The sequence below is a fragment of the Ranitomeya variabilis genome, chromosome 2 (assembly GCF_051348905.1).
Source record: "Ranitomeya variabilis isolate aRanVar5 chromosome 2, aRanVar5.hap1, whole genome shotgun sequence".
NCBI lineage: Eukaryota > Metazoa > Chordata > Amphibia > Anura > Dendrobatidae > Ranitomeya > Ranitomeya variabilis.
In genome coordinates this window covers 1,028,244,983-1,028,261,546 of record NC_135233.1, presented here as the reverse complement: position 1 = coordinate 1,028,261,546, position 16,564 = coordinate 1,028,244,983, and the positions used below count along the sequence as shown (strand labels likewise).

The following is a 16,564-nucleotide window of genomic DNA, read 5'->3' as shown; positions in this document are numbered from 1 at the left end:
TCAGCTTTTAACCCTTTCAGTGCAGCTTCAGTGGAAGACTCATAGGGTTTGTAGCAAATATGTAATTTTCTTCGTACTTCATAGATGTGATTTTGGCTCAGTTTTGGAGATTTTGATTTTGGCTTCTGATAAGATATAATTCTGTTTGGTTTAAAAACCTTAGTATGATTTGTTTTCCTTTCAAGATTCTCATGTTTTCTAGAAAATTCAAGGGATTGTGCACATTCATATAAAGAATCTTTCTGTGACGCAATAACACGAGATACAGGATTTAGGAATCTAAATTTGGTTACAAAACAATTTATCATTGATTTTTTATTCAAATTTGTACTGATCAGTCTGTAAACCCTTTCAAAAATGGACATGAATGTAAACGTACATTCTTTCCGGCCAATCCTCAATTTTAGAAGAATATCAAGATCTGGATAATTTTCTTGTAATCCACAAAATATCAAAATTTTTAATCTTTCTACATCAGTCATTTCTTCATGGAATTCTTCATCCTTGAAATCTCAGCTTGTACATCTTTTGCTGGGCTCCAGACTTCACTTCACCACGGCTATTTTCAGCACGTCTATTTTCAACACGTCCGGCACTTGTAGTACTCCTACTACTTGTCAATTCAACTAACACCTGTTAGTCTCTGTTACGTTTACAAAGTCATAGGTTCTTCTGAAATCTTTGTGACTTGAAGTTTTGAAGTGAAATTTCTGAATAGTTGCACAAAATCTTGCAAACTCTTCTGTCTTCCCCCCGTGTGCAAAAATAAAGGAAATTCACGAAAAAATAGCACAAAAATCAAAACTGGCTGGCTTGGCCAATGTTAAATATGCTTATTTTGCACATTTATTTAAATCAGGACTTAACCAGGTGCGTTATTCTTAAAAGAAAAATGTCATATTCACATAAAAAGTATAGTGGTTTATTGATTGTCCATAGAAAAATCACTTTGCAGCAAAAACATAAAATAGATGAAAATAGTTACGAACGGATTGTCCATGTGTAGAGATCAGCATTAGTTACCCCTCTTTCCCAAGTTCTGAATGGAAGCCATCTGTCTGTGTGTCTGAAGTTTGAAGGTCATCACGGCTGCTACCAGTTGTTCCTTCTTCGTCTGTCGTCCATGATGATAGATGCAGGAGGTGACAGTCCCACGTGACAAAAAGACCAACCACCCCACCCTCCTAAGAGACATTTATATATATGTTTCTACAGACCACGTGTTCCCCTTTATAAGGCGTTGACTTATGCTCTGAGCTCCTATATACATAAATAGCTTTTGTAACGTCAACAAGAAGCAATGTGCTCTGTACTGAATTGAGATTCAGAATAATTCAATAAATAATTAATATTTAACAGGCCGCCATGTCCTTGCTCTGCAATACACACTGCTGGCCAATCAGGGGGGGCATGAAAGTCACTTGTGATGCTGCTTGTCGCCTGCACCCCGAAGTGAGGAGCCGGCTATAGAAAAATATGTCACACAAGGTGGGACCTGGAAAAGGTGAGTAGAAGTGTTTATTTGTTTTTATATTTGTTGTAGAAGAGAACACTATACCGTGCTGGGGATCACATATTACTGGAACGGGACAGGAATGGTGGATTATACCAGGATGGTGAACATTATTACTGGAAGTGCCCCAGGACATTATACCAAGATGGGGACACATATTACTGGAAGGGGCCAAGGATGGTGGATATTACACCACAATAGGTGACATAAATTACTGGAAGGGTAACAGGATGGGAGACATTATACCAAGATGGAGGACACATATTACTGGAAAGGGTCCAGGATAGGGGGTGTAATATCAGGAAGAGGGGCATATATTACTGGAGAGGGTCCGGGATGGGGGATGATATACCAGGAGGGGCAAGGCTGTAGACCATTATACCTGAAAAGGGAAACACTACAACAGGAATGAGCCCAGAATGGAGCACATTATGATAGGTCCTTTCCTAATATATTGTCTCCCTTTCCTAAGGTGGAGAACATTATACCAGCAAAGGGAAACGTTATACAAGGAAGGGACCCAGAATCGAGACAATACAGTTAGGTCCATATTAGTGTTGAGCGATACCGTCCGATACTTGAAAGTATCGGTATCGGAAAGTATCGGCCGATACCGTCACAGTATCGGAATCCAATCCGATACCGATACCCGATACCAATACAAGTCAATGGGACTCATGTATCGGACGGTATTCCTGATGGTTCCCAGGGTCTGAAGGAGAGGAAACTCTCCTTCAGGCCCTGGGATCCATATTAATGTGTAAAAGAAAGAATTAAAATAAAAAATATCGCTATACTCACCTGTCCGACGCAGCCGGGACTTCAGCGAGGGAACCGGCAGCGTTGTTTGTTTAAAAATCGCGCTATTACTTGGTTACGTGAATTCCCGGCTTGTGATTGGTCAGGTCGGCCATGTTGCCGGGACGCGGACCAATCACAGCAAGCCGTGACGAAATTACGTCACGGCTTGCTGTGATTGGTCCGCGTCCCGGCAATATGGCCGCCCTGACCAATCACAAGCCGGGACGTCACGGGAGGCTGGACACGCGCTCATTTTAAAATGGGCGCGTGTCCAGCCTCCCGTGACGTCACGGCTTGTGATTGGTTGCGCCGCGATCAACCAATCACAAGCCGGGAGGCTGGACGCGCTCATTTTGAAATGGGCGCGTGTCCAGCCTCCCGTGACGTCACGGCTTGTGATTGGTTGCGCCGCGATCAACCAATCACAAGCCGGGAGGCTGGACGCGCTCATTTTGAAATGGGCGCGTGTCCAGCCTCCCGGCTTGTGATTGGTTGACCGCGACGCAACCAATCACAAGCCGTGACGTCACGGGAGGCTGGACACGCGCCCTTTTTAAAATGAGCGCGTTTCCAGCCTCCCGTGACGTCACGGCTTGTGATTGGTTAATGGCGGCCATGTTGCCGGGACGCGGACCAATCACAGCAAGCCGTGACGTATTTTCGTCACGGCTTGCTGTGATTGGTCCGCGGCCCGGCAACATGGCCGCCCTGACCAATCACAAGCCGGGACTTCGCGTAACCATGTAAAAGCGGGAATTTTAAACAAACAACGCTGCCGGTTCCTGCGCTGAGGTCCCGGCTGCGTCGGACAGGTGAGTATAGCGATATTTTTTATTTTAATTCTCTATTTTACACATTTTAACATTAATGTTGTTCCGATACCCGATACCCGATACCACAAGAGTATCGGAATCCCGGTATCGGAATTCCGATACAGCAAGTATCGGCCGATACCCGATACTTGCAGCATCGGAATGCTCAACACTAGTCCATATATATTTGGACAGAGACAACATTTTTCTAATTTTGGTTATAGACATTACCACAATGAATTTTAAACAAAACAATTCCGATGCAGTTGAAGTTCAGACTTTCAGCTTTCATTTGAGGGTATCCACATTAAAATTGGATGAAGGGTTTAGGAGTTTCAACTCCTTAACATGTGCCACCCTGTTTTTAAAGGGACCAAAAGTAATTGGACAGATTCAATAATTATAGTGCTTTGGAACAAAGCACTATACTGTTATTCCACCGTGGTAAACTTCTTCTTATTCTTATTATTCAGTCCGCACGTAATGCGGCCCGAACCGCTAAACTCACAGACTCCAGTGAGGTGTCATTTCGAAGCCAGCGTCCCCAAGAGGTGTGCTAAGTATTTTTCGTGCCGATCGGATTTGTAGTTTTTGCGCAATTTGTGTTTGAAAAAAGTCTTTCAATGCGTTTCAATAGGGAAATTGTCCCATACGTTTATAATGGGCTGGTTTCTGAGGCAATTTCTAAAAATAACTGCCACCTGGCTGATTAGCTCATTGATATGCGCAGTCAGACACAGTTACTATGCCAACGCCTATGAAGTCTACATCAGCTCACCAGGTCACAAGTTTTGTCAGATAATATCAGCTCTTAAAGTGACAGTACAGCACAATTCCAAACCACTATCCTTAGTCTTATGATTATTAGACTGTGGCCCGATTCTAACTCATCGGGTATTCTAGAATATGCATGTCCACGTAGTATATTGCACAGCCACGCAGTATACAGTGCAGAGCCGCGCAGTACACAGCGCAGAGCCGCGCAGTACACAGCGCAGAGCCGCGCAGTACACAGCGCAGAGCCGCGCAGTACAAAGCGCAGAGTCGCGCAGTATAAAGCGCAGAGCCGCGCAGTACACAGCGCAGAGCCGCGCAGTACACAGCGCAGAGCCACGCAGTACACAGCGCAGAGCCACGCAGTATAAAGCGCAGAGCCGCGCAGTACAAAGCGCAGAGTCGCGCAGTATAAAGCGCAGAGCCGCGCAGTACACAGCGCAGAGCCGCGCAGTACACAGCGCAGAGCCGCGCAGTACACAGCGCAGAGCCGCGCAGTACAAAGCGCAGAGTCGCGCAGTATAAAGCGCAGAGCCACGCAGTACACAGCGCAGAGCCGCGCAGTACACAGCGCAGAGCCACGCAGTATACAGTGCAGAGCCGCGCAGTACACAGCGCAGAGCCGCGCAGTACAAAGCGCAGAGTCGCGCAGTATAAAGCGCAGAGCCGCGCAGTACACAGCGCAGAGCCGCGCAGTACACAGCGCAGAGCCACGCAGTATACAGTGCAGAGCCGCGCAGTACACAGCGCAGAGCCGCGCAGTACAAAGCGCAGAGTCGCGCAGTATAAAGCGCAGAGCCGCGCAGTACACAGCGCAGAGCCGCGCAGTACACAGCGCAGAGCCACGCAGTATACAGTGCAGAGCCGCGCAGTACACAGCGCAGAGCCGCGCAGTACAAAGCGCAGAGTCGCGCAGTATAAAGCGCAGAGCCACGCAGTACACAGCGCAGAGCCGCGCAGTACACAGCGCAGAGCCACGCAGTATACAGTGCAGAGCCGCGCAGTACACAGCGCAGAGCCGCGCAGTACAAAGCGCAGAGTCGCGCAGTATAAAGCGCAGAGCCGCGCAGTACACAGCGCAGAGCCGCGCAGTACACAGCGCAGAGCCACGCAGTATACAGTGCAGAGCCGCGCAGTACACAGCGCAGAGCCGCGCAGTACAAAGCGCAGAGTCGCGCAGTATAAAGCGCAGAGCCGCGCAGTACACAGCGCAGAGCCGCGCAGTACACAGCGCAGAGCCGCGCAGTACACAGCGCAGAGCCGCGCAGTACACAGCGCAGAGCCGCGCAGTACACAGCGCAGAGCCGCGCAGTACAAAGCGCACAGTCGCGCAGTATAAAGCGCAGAGCCCCGCAGTACACAGCGCAGAGCCACGCAGTACACAGCGCAGAGCCGCGCAGTACAAAGCGCAGAGCCCCGCAGTACACAGCGCAGAGCCACGCAGTATACAGCGCAGAGCCGCGCAGTACACAGCGCAGAGCCGCGCAGTACACAGCGCAGAGCCGCGCAGTACACAGCGCAGAGCCGCGCAGTACACAGCGCAGAGCCGCGCAGTACACAGCGCAGAGCCGCGCAGTACACAGCGCAGAGCCACGCAGTATACAGTGCAGAGCCGCGCAGTACACAGCGCAGAGCCGCGCAGTACACAGCGCAGAGCCGCGCAGTACACAGCGCAGAGCCGCGCAGTACACAGCGCAGAGCCGCGCAGTACAAAGCGCAGAGTCGCGCAGTATAAAGCGCAGAGCCGCGCAGTACACAGCGCAGAGCCGCGCAGTACACAGCGCAGAGCCGCGCAGTACACAGCGCAGAGCCGCGCAGTACACAGCGCAGAGTCGCGCAGTATAAAGCGCAGAGCCACGCAGTACACAGCGCAGAGCCGCGCAGTACACAGCGCAGAGCCACGCAGTATACAGCGCAGAGCCGCGCAGTACACAGCGCAGAGCCGCGCAGTACACAGCGCAGAGCCGCGCAGTACACAGCGCAGAGCCGCGCAGTACACAGCGCAGAGCCGCGCAGTACACAGCGCAGAGCCGCGCAGTACAAAGCGCAGAGTCGCGCAGTATAAAGCGCAGAGCCGCGCAGTACACAGCGCAGAGCCGCGCAGTACACAGCGCAGAGCCGCGCAGTACACAGCGCAGAGCCGCGCAGTACACAGCGCAGAGCCGCGCAGTATACAGCGCAGAGCCGCGCAGTACACAGCGCAGAGCCGCGCAGTACACAGCGCAGAGCCGCGCAGTACACAGCGCAGAGCCGCGCAGTACACAGCGCAGAGCCGCGCAGTACAAAGCGCAGAGCCGCGCAGTATAAAGTGCAGAGCCGCGCAGTACACAGCGCAGAGCCGCGCAGTACACAGCGCAGAGCCGCGCAGTATAAAGCGGAGAGCCGCGCAGTACACAGCGCAGAGCCGTGCAGTACACAGCGCAGAGCCGCGCAGTACACAGCGCAGAGCCGCGCAGTACACAGCGCAGAGCCGCGCAGTATACAGCGCAGAGCCGCGCAGTACACAGCGCAGAGCCGTGCAGTATAAAGCGCAGAGCCGCGCAGTATACCGCGCAGAGCCGCGCAGTGCACAGCGCAGAGCCGCGCAGTACACAGCGCAGAGCCGCGCAGTATAAAGCGCAGAGCCGCGCAGTACACAGCGCAGAGCCGCGCAGTACACAGCGCAGAGCCGCGCAGTACACAGCGCAGAGCCGCGCAGTACACAGCGCAGAGCCGCGCAGTACACAGCGCAGAGCCGCGCAGTACACAGCGCAGAGCCGCGCAGTACACAGCGCAGAGCCGTGCAGTATACAGCGCAGAGCCGCGCAGTATACAGCGCAGAGCCGCGCAGTACACAGCGCAGAGCCGCCCAGTATACAGCGCAGAGCCGCGCAGTATACAGCGCAGAGCCGCGCAGTACACAGCGTAGAGCCACGCAGTATACAGCGCAGAGCCGCGCAGTATACAGCGCAGAGCCGCGTAGTATACAGCGCAGAGCCCCGCAGTATACAGTGCAGAGCCCCGCAGTATACAGCGCAGAGCCGTGCAGTACACAGTGCAGAGCCGCGCAGTACACAGCGCAGAGCCGCGCAGTATACAGCGCAGACACACGCAGTACACAGCACGGACACGCGCAGTACACAGCGCAGAGCCGCGCAGTACACAGCGCAGAGCCGCGCAGTATACAGCGAAGAGCCACGCAGTATATAGCGCAGAGCCGCGCAGTACAAAGCGCAGAGCCGCGCAGTATACAGCGCAGAGCCGCGTAGTATACAGCGCAGAGCCGCGTAGTATACAGCGCAGAGCCACGCAGTATACAGCGCAGAGCCACGTAGTTATACTGCCCAGTCACGTAGTATATTGTCCAGTCACATAGTATACTGCATATCCCTGTTAAAAAAAAAAAAAAGAATTAAAATAAAAAAGTTACATACTCACCTCCTGGAGCGGCCGGTATCTGATGGTTGTTGCACCTCCTAGAGCGGCCGGTACACGATGCTTGTTGCACCTGGAGTGGCCGCTACCCGATGCTTGTTGCGCGCTCCGGTCCCAAGAGTGCATTGCGGTCTCATGAGATGATGACGTAGCGGTGTTGTGAGACAGAAAGACGGAAGTGCCCTTAGACAATTATATAGTAGATTACCCCGCTCACCAAATCGGACCCCGAGGGGCCCGGCTCACCAAATCGGACCCAGAGTGACCCCGCCCACCAAATCGGACCCAGAGTGACCCCGCCCACCAAATCGGACCCAGAGTGGCTCCGCCCACCAAATCGAACCCAGAGTGACCCCTTCCACCAAATCAAACCCAGAGTGACCCCTTCCACCAAATCGGACCCAGAGTGACCCCACCCACCAAATCGGACCCTGAGGTGCCCAGCCCACCAAATGAGACCCTGAGGTGCCCAGCCCACCAAATCGGACCGAGTGACCCCACCCACCAAATTGGTCCCTAAGGTGCCCCGCCCACCAAATCGGACCCAGAGTGGCTCCGCCCACCGAATCGGACCCAGAGTGGCCGCGCCCACAGAATCGGACCAAAAGTGACCCCGCCCACCGAATCGGACCTAGATTTACCCCGCCCACAAAATCAGACCCAGATTGACCCAACCCACCAAATCGGACCGCCTGAGGGGCACCCAAGTGTGAAAGTCTTGCAGGGGCAGCCCGGGCACCATTCCAAAGCACTATCTGTAGTTCCTTCAGGAAATACCCATCTAGTTTTTAATGAAATGTTCATTTTTAGTACTTGGTTGAAAACCCTTTGTTGGCAATGACTGCCTGAAGTCTTGAACTCATGGACATCACCAGACGCTGTGTTTCCTCCTTTTTGATGCTCTGCCAGGCCTTCACTGTGGTGGTTTTCAGTTGCTGTTTGTTTGTGGGCCTTTCTGTCTGAAGTTTAGTCTTTAACAAGGGAAATGCATGCTCAATTAGGTTGAGATCAGGTGACTGACTTGGCCATTCAAGAATATTCCACTTCTTTGCTTTAATAAACTCCTGGGTTGCTTTGGCTTTATGTTTTGGGTCATTGTCAATCTATAGTATGAAACGACGACCAATCAGTTTGGCTGCATTTGGCTGGATCTGAGCACACAGTATGTATCTGAATACCTCAGAATTCATTCGGCTGCTTCTGTCCTGTGTCACATCATCAATAAACACTAGTGACCCAGTGCCACTGGCAGCCATGCATGCCCAAGCCATCACACTGCCTCCGCCGTGTTTTACAGATGATGTGGTATGCTTTGGACCGTGAGCTGTACCACGCCTTCGCCATACTTTTCTCTTTACATCATTCTGGTAGAGGTTGATCTTGGTTTCATCTGTCCAAAAAATGTTCTTCCAGAACTGTGCTGGCTTTTTTAGATGTTTTTTAGCAAAGTCCAGTCTAGCCTTTTTATTCTTGATGCTTATGAGTGGCTTGCACCGTGCAGTGAACCCTCTGTAGTTACTTTCATGCAGTCTTCTCTTTATGGTAGATTTGGATACTGATACGCCGACCTCCTGGAGAGTGTTGGTCACTTGGTTGGCTGTTGTGAAAGGGTTTCTCTTCACCATGGAGATTATTCTGCGATCATCCACCACTGTTGTCTTCCGTGGACGCCCAGGTATTTTTGCATTGATGAGTTCACCAGTGCTTTCTTTCTTTCTCAGGATGTACCAAACTGTAGATTTTGCCACTCCTAATAATGTAGCAATTTCTCGGATGGGTTTTTTCTGTTTTCGCAGCTTAAGGCTACTTTCACACTAGCGTTAACTGCATTACGTTTCAAAACGTCTTTTTTCAGAAAAAACGCATCCAGCAAAACTTTTTGCTGGATGCGTTTTTTTCCCATAGACTTGTATTGGCGACGTATGGCGACGGATTGGCATACGTCGTGTACGTTTTACGACGGATGCGTCGAAATTTGGCGACACGTCGTCTCAAAAAAACGTAGATTGTAACGTTTTTTGTCTCCGCCTAAAAAACGTGTCGCGACGCATCCTGCGGCATACGTCGTTGGCTGCAATGGAAGCCTATGAGCGACGGATGCGTCGGGACACGTCGTACGACGCAATGCAGCGCTGCAATACGTTTTTTTTACACTGAGCATGCTCAGAAGAAGTATTTTGTTGCCAATTGGTCAGACACCCCCAAATCTATATAAACCTGGCCTGGGCCTTGAACCCCACATATGCCAGCAAGACACAGAGAAGCAAAGAAGCCTGCCAGCAAGAGCCAGCCTGCCACAAGACCCCAGCCAAGCACAAGACCCCAGCCAGCCTGTCACAAGACTGCAGCCAGCCTGCCACAAGACTCCAGCCATCCTGCCACAAGACTCCAGCCATCCTGCCACAAGACTCCAGACATCCTGCTACAAGACTCCAGCCACCATAGCCAGTGTGAGTATTGCAATTTTAGTGTGCATCTGTGTGCCTGTGCATTTCTGTGTGTATGAGGTACTACTGACTACAGCAAGAGCTTAAAACCTGAAGAGAACCTGAGGCCTGCCATCGTCCTGCACCAGCCAGTGCCATGCTAGAGTCCAGATCCACCATGATGCCAGCCACTGTGAAGACCTGCTGCTTCAGCCAAAGGATTGTCAGCCTTTTGTATGTGTGTGTGTGTATGCGTCTTCTGATTGGTTTCACCTTTCTGCCTTTGTTGTACATATGTGTATTTGCATAAAGCTATGTGCGTGCATGTGTATGTGTGCATTTTTGGACGGCTGTGTGCTTTTGTACCATGTGCCTGCACCATATTATGCCTTTGCCAATTTTATGCCTGTTCATGTGGGAGGGTATGTGTCCATGTGCAGGATTGCATCAGGATGTGGTCAGGATTTTCCATCAGTATTTGTACGCCAAAACCAGGAGTGGGTGATAAAAGCAAAAGTGTGCCTGTTTTCGTATTATACTTTACCTAATTGTTACACTCCTGGTTTTGGCTTACAAATACTGATGGGAAATCCTGCCCAAATTCTGATGCGATCCTGAATGTGGACACATACCATGCATGTTTTTTGGGTACGTCTTGTTGATGGCATGTGCATTTGTCCATGCTGTATAATTGGTTATTTGCCTTTTTCTGATGTATTGACTGTATAGTGGTCTGTGCAGCATGTGGTTTAAATTTTTTTTTTTTTTAAATCTGATGTGTTTTTTAAAAAAGTCTAGCGGTGTGCAGCTTGTGGTTTGAATGTGTGAGTGTGGGGTTTTTCTATTTAATAAAAGTGTTGAATTTTTTTTTATTACAGTTATAACCATTTGCAGTTGAAGTACTTGTATTTAAAATAAAGAGCATGTCAGCTCCTTGTGATTTTTAAAAAAAAAAGTGCAAAAAAAAAATTATAATAAAATGTTTATTAAAAAAATGTCCGTAGTATTATTTCATAAAGGTAAATTTAAAACTGGTGTATGTACCAATGGTTACACATGCAATACAGGGTTGGTTGAGGGCTCATTTTTTTTAATAAAGGTTAACCTGTAAAGTATTTTTTTTTTTTTTTTGGGGGGGGGAGAGGTTATTTATTTTAAATAAAATGTGTCAAATATATTTTTTCATGGTGTTAACATTAAAAAATTTTGTTTTTTGGGACATGGAAATGAATGGTATAACGTGCAACTTTTTGGGGGGGTTTTGGTGTTCACCTGTATGAACATTTCTGACATCATTTTAGTAGGGTGTTTATCATTGAACATTACCTAGTTCAGGGGGTGGTCTAACTATAGATCCATTATACATATAACAGATAAACCAGGACCGCAGCCGCTGCCCACCAGGACACAGCCGCTGCCCACCAGGACCACAGCTAAAGAGCTAGAAGTAAGTTTTGAAGACCCCAATCTGCTACTTCAATGTGTCGAGCAGATTGCAAGTGTGTCTTTAACTTACAGAACCACCAGGACACAGCCGCTGCCCACCAGGACACAGCCGCTGCCCACCAGGACACAGCCACTGCCCACCAGGACACAGCCGCTGCCCACCAGGACCACAGCTAAAGAGCTAGAAGTAAGTTTTGAAGACCCCAATCTGCTACTTCAATGTGTCGAGCAGATTGCAAGTGTGTCTTTAACTTACAGAACCACCAGGACACAGCCGCTGCCCACCAGGACACAGCCACTGCCCACCAGGACACAGCCGCTGCCCACCAGGACCACAGCTAAAGAGCTAGAAGTAAGTTTTGAAGACCCCAATCTGCTACTTCAATGTGTCGAGCAGATTGCAAGTGTGTCTTTAACTTACAGAACCACCAGGACACAGCCGCTGCCCACCAGGACACAGCCGCTGCCCACCAGGACACAGCCACTGCCCACCAGGACACAGCCGCTGCCCACCAGGACCACAGCTAAAGAGCTAGAAGTAAGTTTTGAAGACCCCAATCTGCTACTTCAATGTGTCGAGCAGATTGCAAGTGTGTCTTTAACTTACAGAACCACCAGGACACAGCCGCTGCCCACCAGGACACAGCCGCTGCCCACCAGGACACAGCCACTGCCCACCAGGACACAGCCGCTGCCCACCAGGACCACAGCTAAAGAGCTAGAAGTAAGTTTTGAAGACCCCAATCTGCTACTTCAATGTGTCGAGCAGATTGCAAGTGTGTCTTTAACTTACAGAACCACCAGGACACAGCCGCTGCCCACCAGGACACAGCCACTGCCCACCAGGACACAGCCGCTGCCCACCAGGACCACAGCTAAAGAGCTAGAAGTAAGTTTTGAAGACCCCAATCTGCTACTTCAATGTGTCGAGCAGATTGCAAGTGTGTCTTTAACTTACAGAACCACCAGGACACAGCCGCTGCCCACCAGGACACAGCCGCTGCCCACCAGGACACAGCCACTGCCCACCAGGACACAGCCGCTGCCCACCAGGACCACAGCTAAAGAGCTAGAAGTAAGTTTTGAAGACCCCAATCTGCTACTTCAATGTGTCGAGCAGATTGCAAGTGTGTCTTTAACTTACAGAACCACCAGGACACAGCCGCTGCCCACCAGGACACAGCCGCTGCCCACCAGGACACAGCCACTGCCCACCAGGACACAGCCGCTGCCCACCAGGACCACAGCTAAAGAGCTAGAAGTAAGTTTTGAAGACCCCAATCTGCTACTTCAATGTGTCGAGCAGATTGCAAGTGTGTCTTTAACTTACAGAACCACCAGGACACAGCCGCTGCCCACCAGGACACAGCCACTGCCCACCAGGACACAGCCGCTGCCCACCAGGACCACAGCTAAAGAGCTAGAAGTAAGTTTTGAAGACCCCAATCTGCTACTTCAATGTGTCGAGCAGATTGCAAGTGTGTCTTTAACTTACAGAACCACCAGGACACAGCCGCTGCCCACCAGGACACAGCCGCTGCCCACCAGGACACAGCCACTGCCCACCAGGACACAGCCGCTGCCCACCAGGACCACAGCTAAAGAGCTAGAAGTAAGTTTTGAAGACCCCAATCTGCTACTTCAATGTGTCGAGCAGATTGCAAGTGTGTCTTTAACTTACAGAACCACCAGGACACAGCCGCTGCCCACCAGGACACAGCCGCTGCCCACCAGGACACAGCCACTGCCCACCAGGACACAGCCGCTGCCCACCAGGACACAGCCACTGCCCACCAGGACCACAAAACGATGTCCTCTTCTGACAGCCCTCCTCCACAGCAACAGCGTGTATCGGTAAGTTAACACAAATTTTTTTTTTTTTTTTAAATTTCTTTAAATTAAATTTTTATGGATAACTACATGCATACATTATGTTTCAACAGGAAGCTGAATCAGATGAGGAGCTGTCAGAAGGGGGCGAGACGGGTGGAGAGATGCAAGTGGAGGAGGAACCAAGTGTAAGTAGTGGTGAAACAGTTGCTTCGCACATCACACTGCACCATACACAAAACAGATTACTAAACACCTGCCTACCTTAACTGAGAATTTGTTTCCTTCATTTCAGGCTGCTGCTGCTGCTCCTGCTGCTGCCGCTGAAGGCTCTCCCAGACAGTCCCAGAGTCGGCGGACTCGTCGCCACGGTCGGCCATCAGTGAGTTTTTTTTTGGGGGGGGAGGGGGATTCTATTGGTACTTTAGTATTTCAGTGTACTAATTTGTTTGTTTTCCTTTTTTTTTTTTTTTTTGACACAGGCTTCACAGCGTGCTCCCGCAGAAGAGGAGGATGATGATGACATTGACATCGATTGTCTCATCGAGGAGGTTCGCGAGCGGGAGCCGCTGTGGAACATGGCTGACCGCAGGCATGCTGATACCGGTGTCACCCGTCGGCTCTGGGACGAAGTGTGTCGCAACCTGTTTCCAAGGCGGGAGAGCCTTCATCCTCAGCAGCAGAGCAAACTAGGTAAGTATTCACTTTCCAGTGATGTTTTGAGCTGACTGTAATGTATTGCATTTACCAATTTTTGGTTTTTTCTTTTGATTCTTGTCTTCACAGTTGGAAAGATTAGGAAGCGGTGGCGGTCACTGAGGGATCGCTTTAAGAGGGAATTCAATGATGAGATGAAGGCCCCGAGTGGCTCTGCAGGAAGGAAGAGGAGCAAATATAAATATGGCCAGGCCCTCTCCTTCCTGAGGCGAACAATGCTAAGCAGAGTGTAAGTATTCTACAGCCCACTAATAACCATGTTAACCTGTCTACTTAGTTTGCTTTCAGTCAGGGCTTTTTCATTCCAATGTATTAATTTCATTTGTTTTTTCTTTCACAGCACCTTCTCCAGCCACCGGGCGCCTGCATCTTCCTCTGCGCCCTCTGGAGCGATCCCTCCTGAGTCCGCCACTGAGGGCCACGTCGGTAGGCCCCACACCTCTGTCCCCTCCTCTGACCCCTCTGTCCTCTCCTCTGACCCCTCTGTCCCCTCCACTTCATCCGCCCCAAGCAGTGGAGCATTATTGCAGGCTTCATTGCTCGCATCTGATGCTGAACAGTTAGCGTTCCCTTTACCCCACCCCTCTGATCCTGCCACCTCGACACCACCATTAGGTTCGTGGCGGCAGCGCCAGAGGGGTCAGGAAAGGAGCTATGCTCCTGAGTTCTTACACCTGAATGCATCCTTCCAAGGCTCTTTCAAAATTTTGGGAGAGCAAGTGACTGCTGGTTTCAACATGGTGCAATCACGCATCAGTGAAACAAGCCAGGAAACCAGCAGTCGCTTGGATAGGCTGCATTCAGCTGTAAGTCCCGATCCGGCCAACCTTTTTTTCCAATCCATGCTCATGAGCATGGAGAAGCTTTCTTTTGAGCAACAGATGCGGGTAATGAATACCTGCCATAATGCTGCACTGCAGGCCATTAATGAATCGACCCACACACCTCACCGCACCTCCACTCCAATTCCACACCAGGCCCCATTTCCACACCATACCCCCCATTACCAAACCCAGCCCCAATACCCACACCAGCAGCATTACCAAACCCAGCTCCAATCCCCACACCAGCACCATTACCAAACCCCACGCCACTCCCACTACCCTACCCAGTCACAATACCCGACCCAGTCCCCACAACAATCCCGGCCCCTAGACCAAATTACTTCCCCAATGTTTTCCTTACTGAACTTTTCTCTTCCACCTACCCCAACACCACCCCCCTCTGGTCAGCCTCTTGGTTTACCCCCAACTTCCACTGCACCCCAAACAAGTAGGGTTTCCCCACCTATCGACGTGGTCCAACCTTCCGGCACATCCTCCTCTCATATCTCCACCCAACACTTTGAAAATTTGTAAAGTGTGTAAATAAGATTCTAAAAAATGTTCTAATTTTTCTATAAAAATGTTGGAAAATATATATATATTTTTTTTGCAAAACAAAAAAAAAAAAAAAAAAAAAAGAGTTAAAATAAAATTCGGATTACAATTCTACTCTTTGTGTGTGTGTGGATTTATTAAGGTAATATAATAAAAAAAGGTTTAATAAAAACAAACACCAGACATGTAAAGGGTATAACATAATGGTTTTACTAGCAAGAAAACCACGCTTTTGGGCCTTTTTTTTTGGGGGGGGGGCAGAAACACTTTTTTTACATAACCAAAACACATGGGAAACAGGTTACACATGGGAAACAGGTTACACAATCATGTCTTGCCACGGGATCCGCCCGACAGGTGAGACAAAATAATCGGCAAACTGGTCCCTCATCCTTGTAACTGAACTTGTAGAGCGAACCGAGCTGCTGCGGTAGTCCCACAAGGTGGTCTCCAACTCTTCATCATCCAAAGAAACGGGCTCCTTTGACAGGACAAAGTTGTGGAGCACCACACAGGCTTTAACTACCTCGTCTATAGTTGTTGTTTTCAGCTTGATAGCCGTCAGCAGAACTCGCCACTTCGCCGTCAATATGCCAAAGGAACACTCCACTACTCTTCGTGCTCTAGTAAGCCGGTAATTAAAGACCCGCTTGGTATGGTTTAAGTTCCGGCTACTGTACGGTTTCAGTAGGTGCAGCGACAGTTGAAAGGCTTCATCACCTACAAAGACATATTCCAGGGCTGGGTCATTTGTTCCTGGCAGTGGTCTGGCTGGCGGGAAATCGTAGCTCTCTCCATAAAGGCAACGACCCATCGGAGAGTTTTTAAACACTTGCGAATCGTTGGACCGTCCATACGCTCCAATGTCCACGGCAAGGAACCTGCAGTTGGCGTCTGCAATAGCCATAAGGACGATGGAGAAATACTTCTTATAATTATAATACTCCGATCCTGTTCCTGCCGGTTTCGCAATCCTTATGTGTTTCCCGTCAACTGCACCCACACAATTAGGGAAATTGCAAATTTGCTGAAACTCTTCAGCACTTCGCAACCAGATTTCCGTGGATGGTTGGGGGATATACTCTGGTTGCAAAGTGGTCCAAACAGCCCGACATGTGTCCTTCACTATTCCAGAGATAGTTGAAATGCCCAGCCTGAACTGATAATGGAGCGAAGTCATAGATTCACCCGTAGCTAGGAAACTTTATAAAAAAAAAAAAAAAAAAAATGTTAAAAATTGTTTGTCTGTGCAATTTTTTATAATATGGCACTGTTAATTTTTTTTAAAATGACAGGAGACCCAATAAAACCAGCATGAATCCGGTGTAAAAAAACAGTGGAATGTCCGCCAAGAAAACCCAAATTACATGCTGCAGAAAATAGTGCGCAATATGTCAGCGCAGTATTGTCTGCAGCATGTAATATAACATTCAAAATGACCAATGACAGGAA

General features: G+C 49.7%; 1 protein-coding gene across 1 annotated transcript; it reads left to right on the top strand.

The window, feature by feature from the left end:
• Nucleotides 1-13,040: 13,040 nt before the first annotated feature.
• LOC143808567 (uncharacterized) lies at nucleotides 13,041-15,736 on the top strand. Its single transcript, XM_077291378.1, has 3 exons — nucleotides 13,041-13,709; nucleotides 13,803-13,962; nucleotides 14,074-15,736. The coding sequence occupies exons 1-3, from the start codon at nucleotides 13,595-13,597 to the stop codon at nucleotides 15,089-15,091; spliced, it is 1,293 nt and encodes a 430-aa protein (XP_077147493.1). The 5' UTR covers nucleotides 13,041-13,594; the 3' UTR covers nucleotides 15,092-15,736.
• The last annotated feature ends 828 nt before the right edge of the window (nucleotides 15,737-16,564 follow it).

What these genes read in the sequence shown, in the direction of transcription:
- LOC143808567 (XM_077291378.1), top strand. Translation starts at nt 13,595, where the DNA reads ATGGCTGACCGCAGGCATGCTGATACCGGTGTCACCCGTCGGCTCTGG. An exon ending in TCAGCAGCAGAGCAAACTAG is followed by an intron (nt 13,710 to 13,802) that starts GTAAGTATTCAC and finishes TTGTCTTCACAG; the next exon opens with TTGGAAAGATTAGGAAGCGG. An exon ending in CGAACAATGCTAAGCAGAGT is followed by an intron (nt 13,963 to 14,073) that starts GTAAGTATTCTA and finishes TTTCTTTCACAG; the next exon opens with CACCTTCTCCAGCCACCGGG.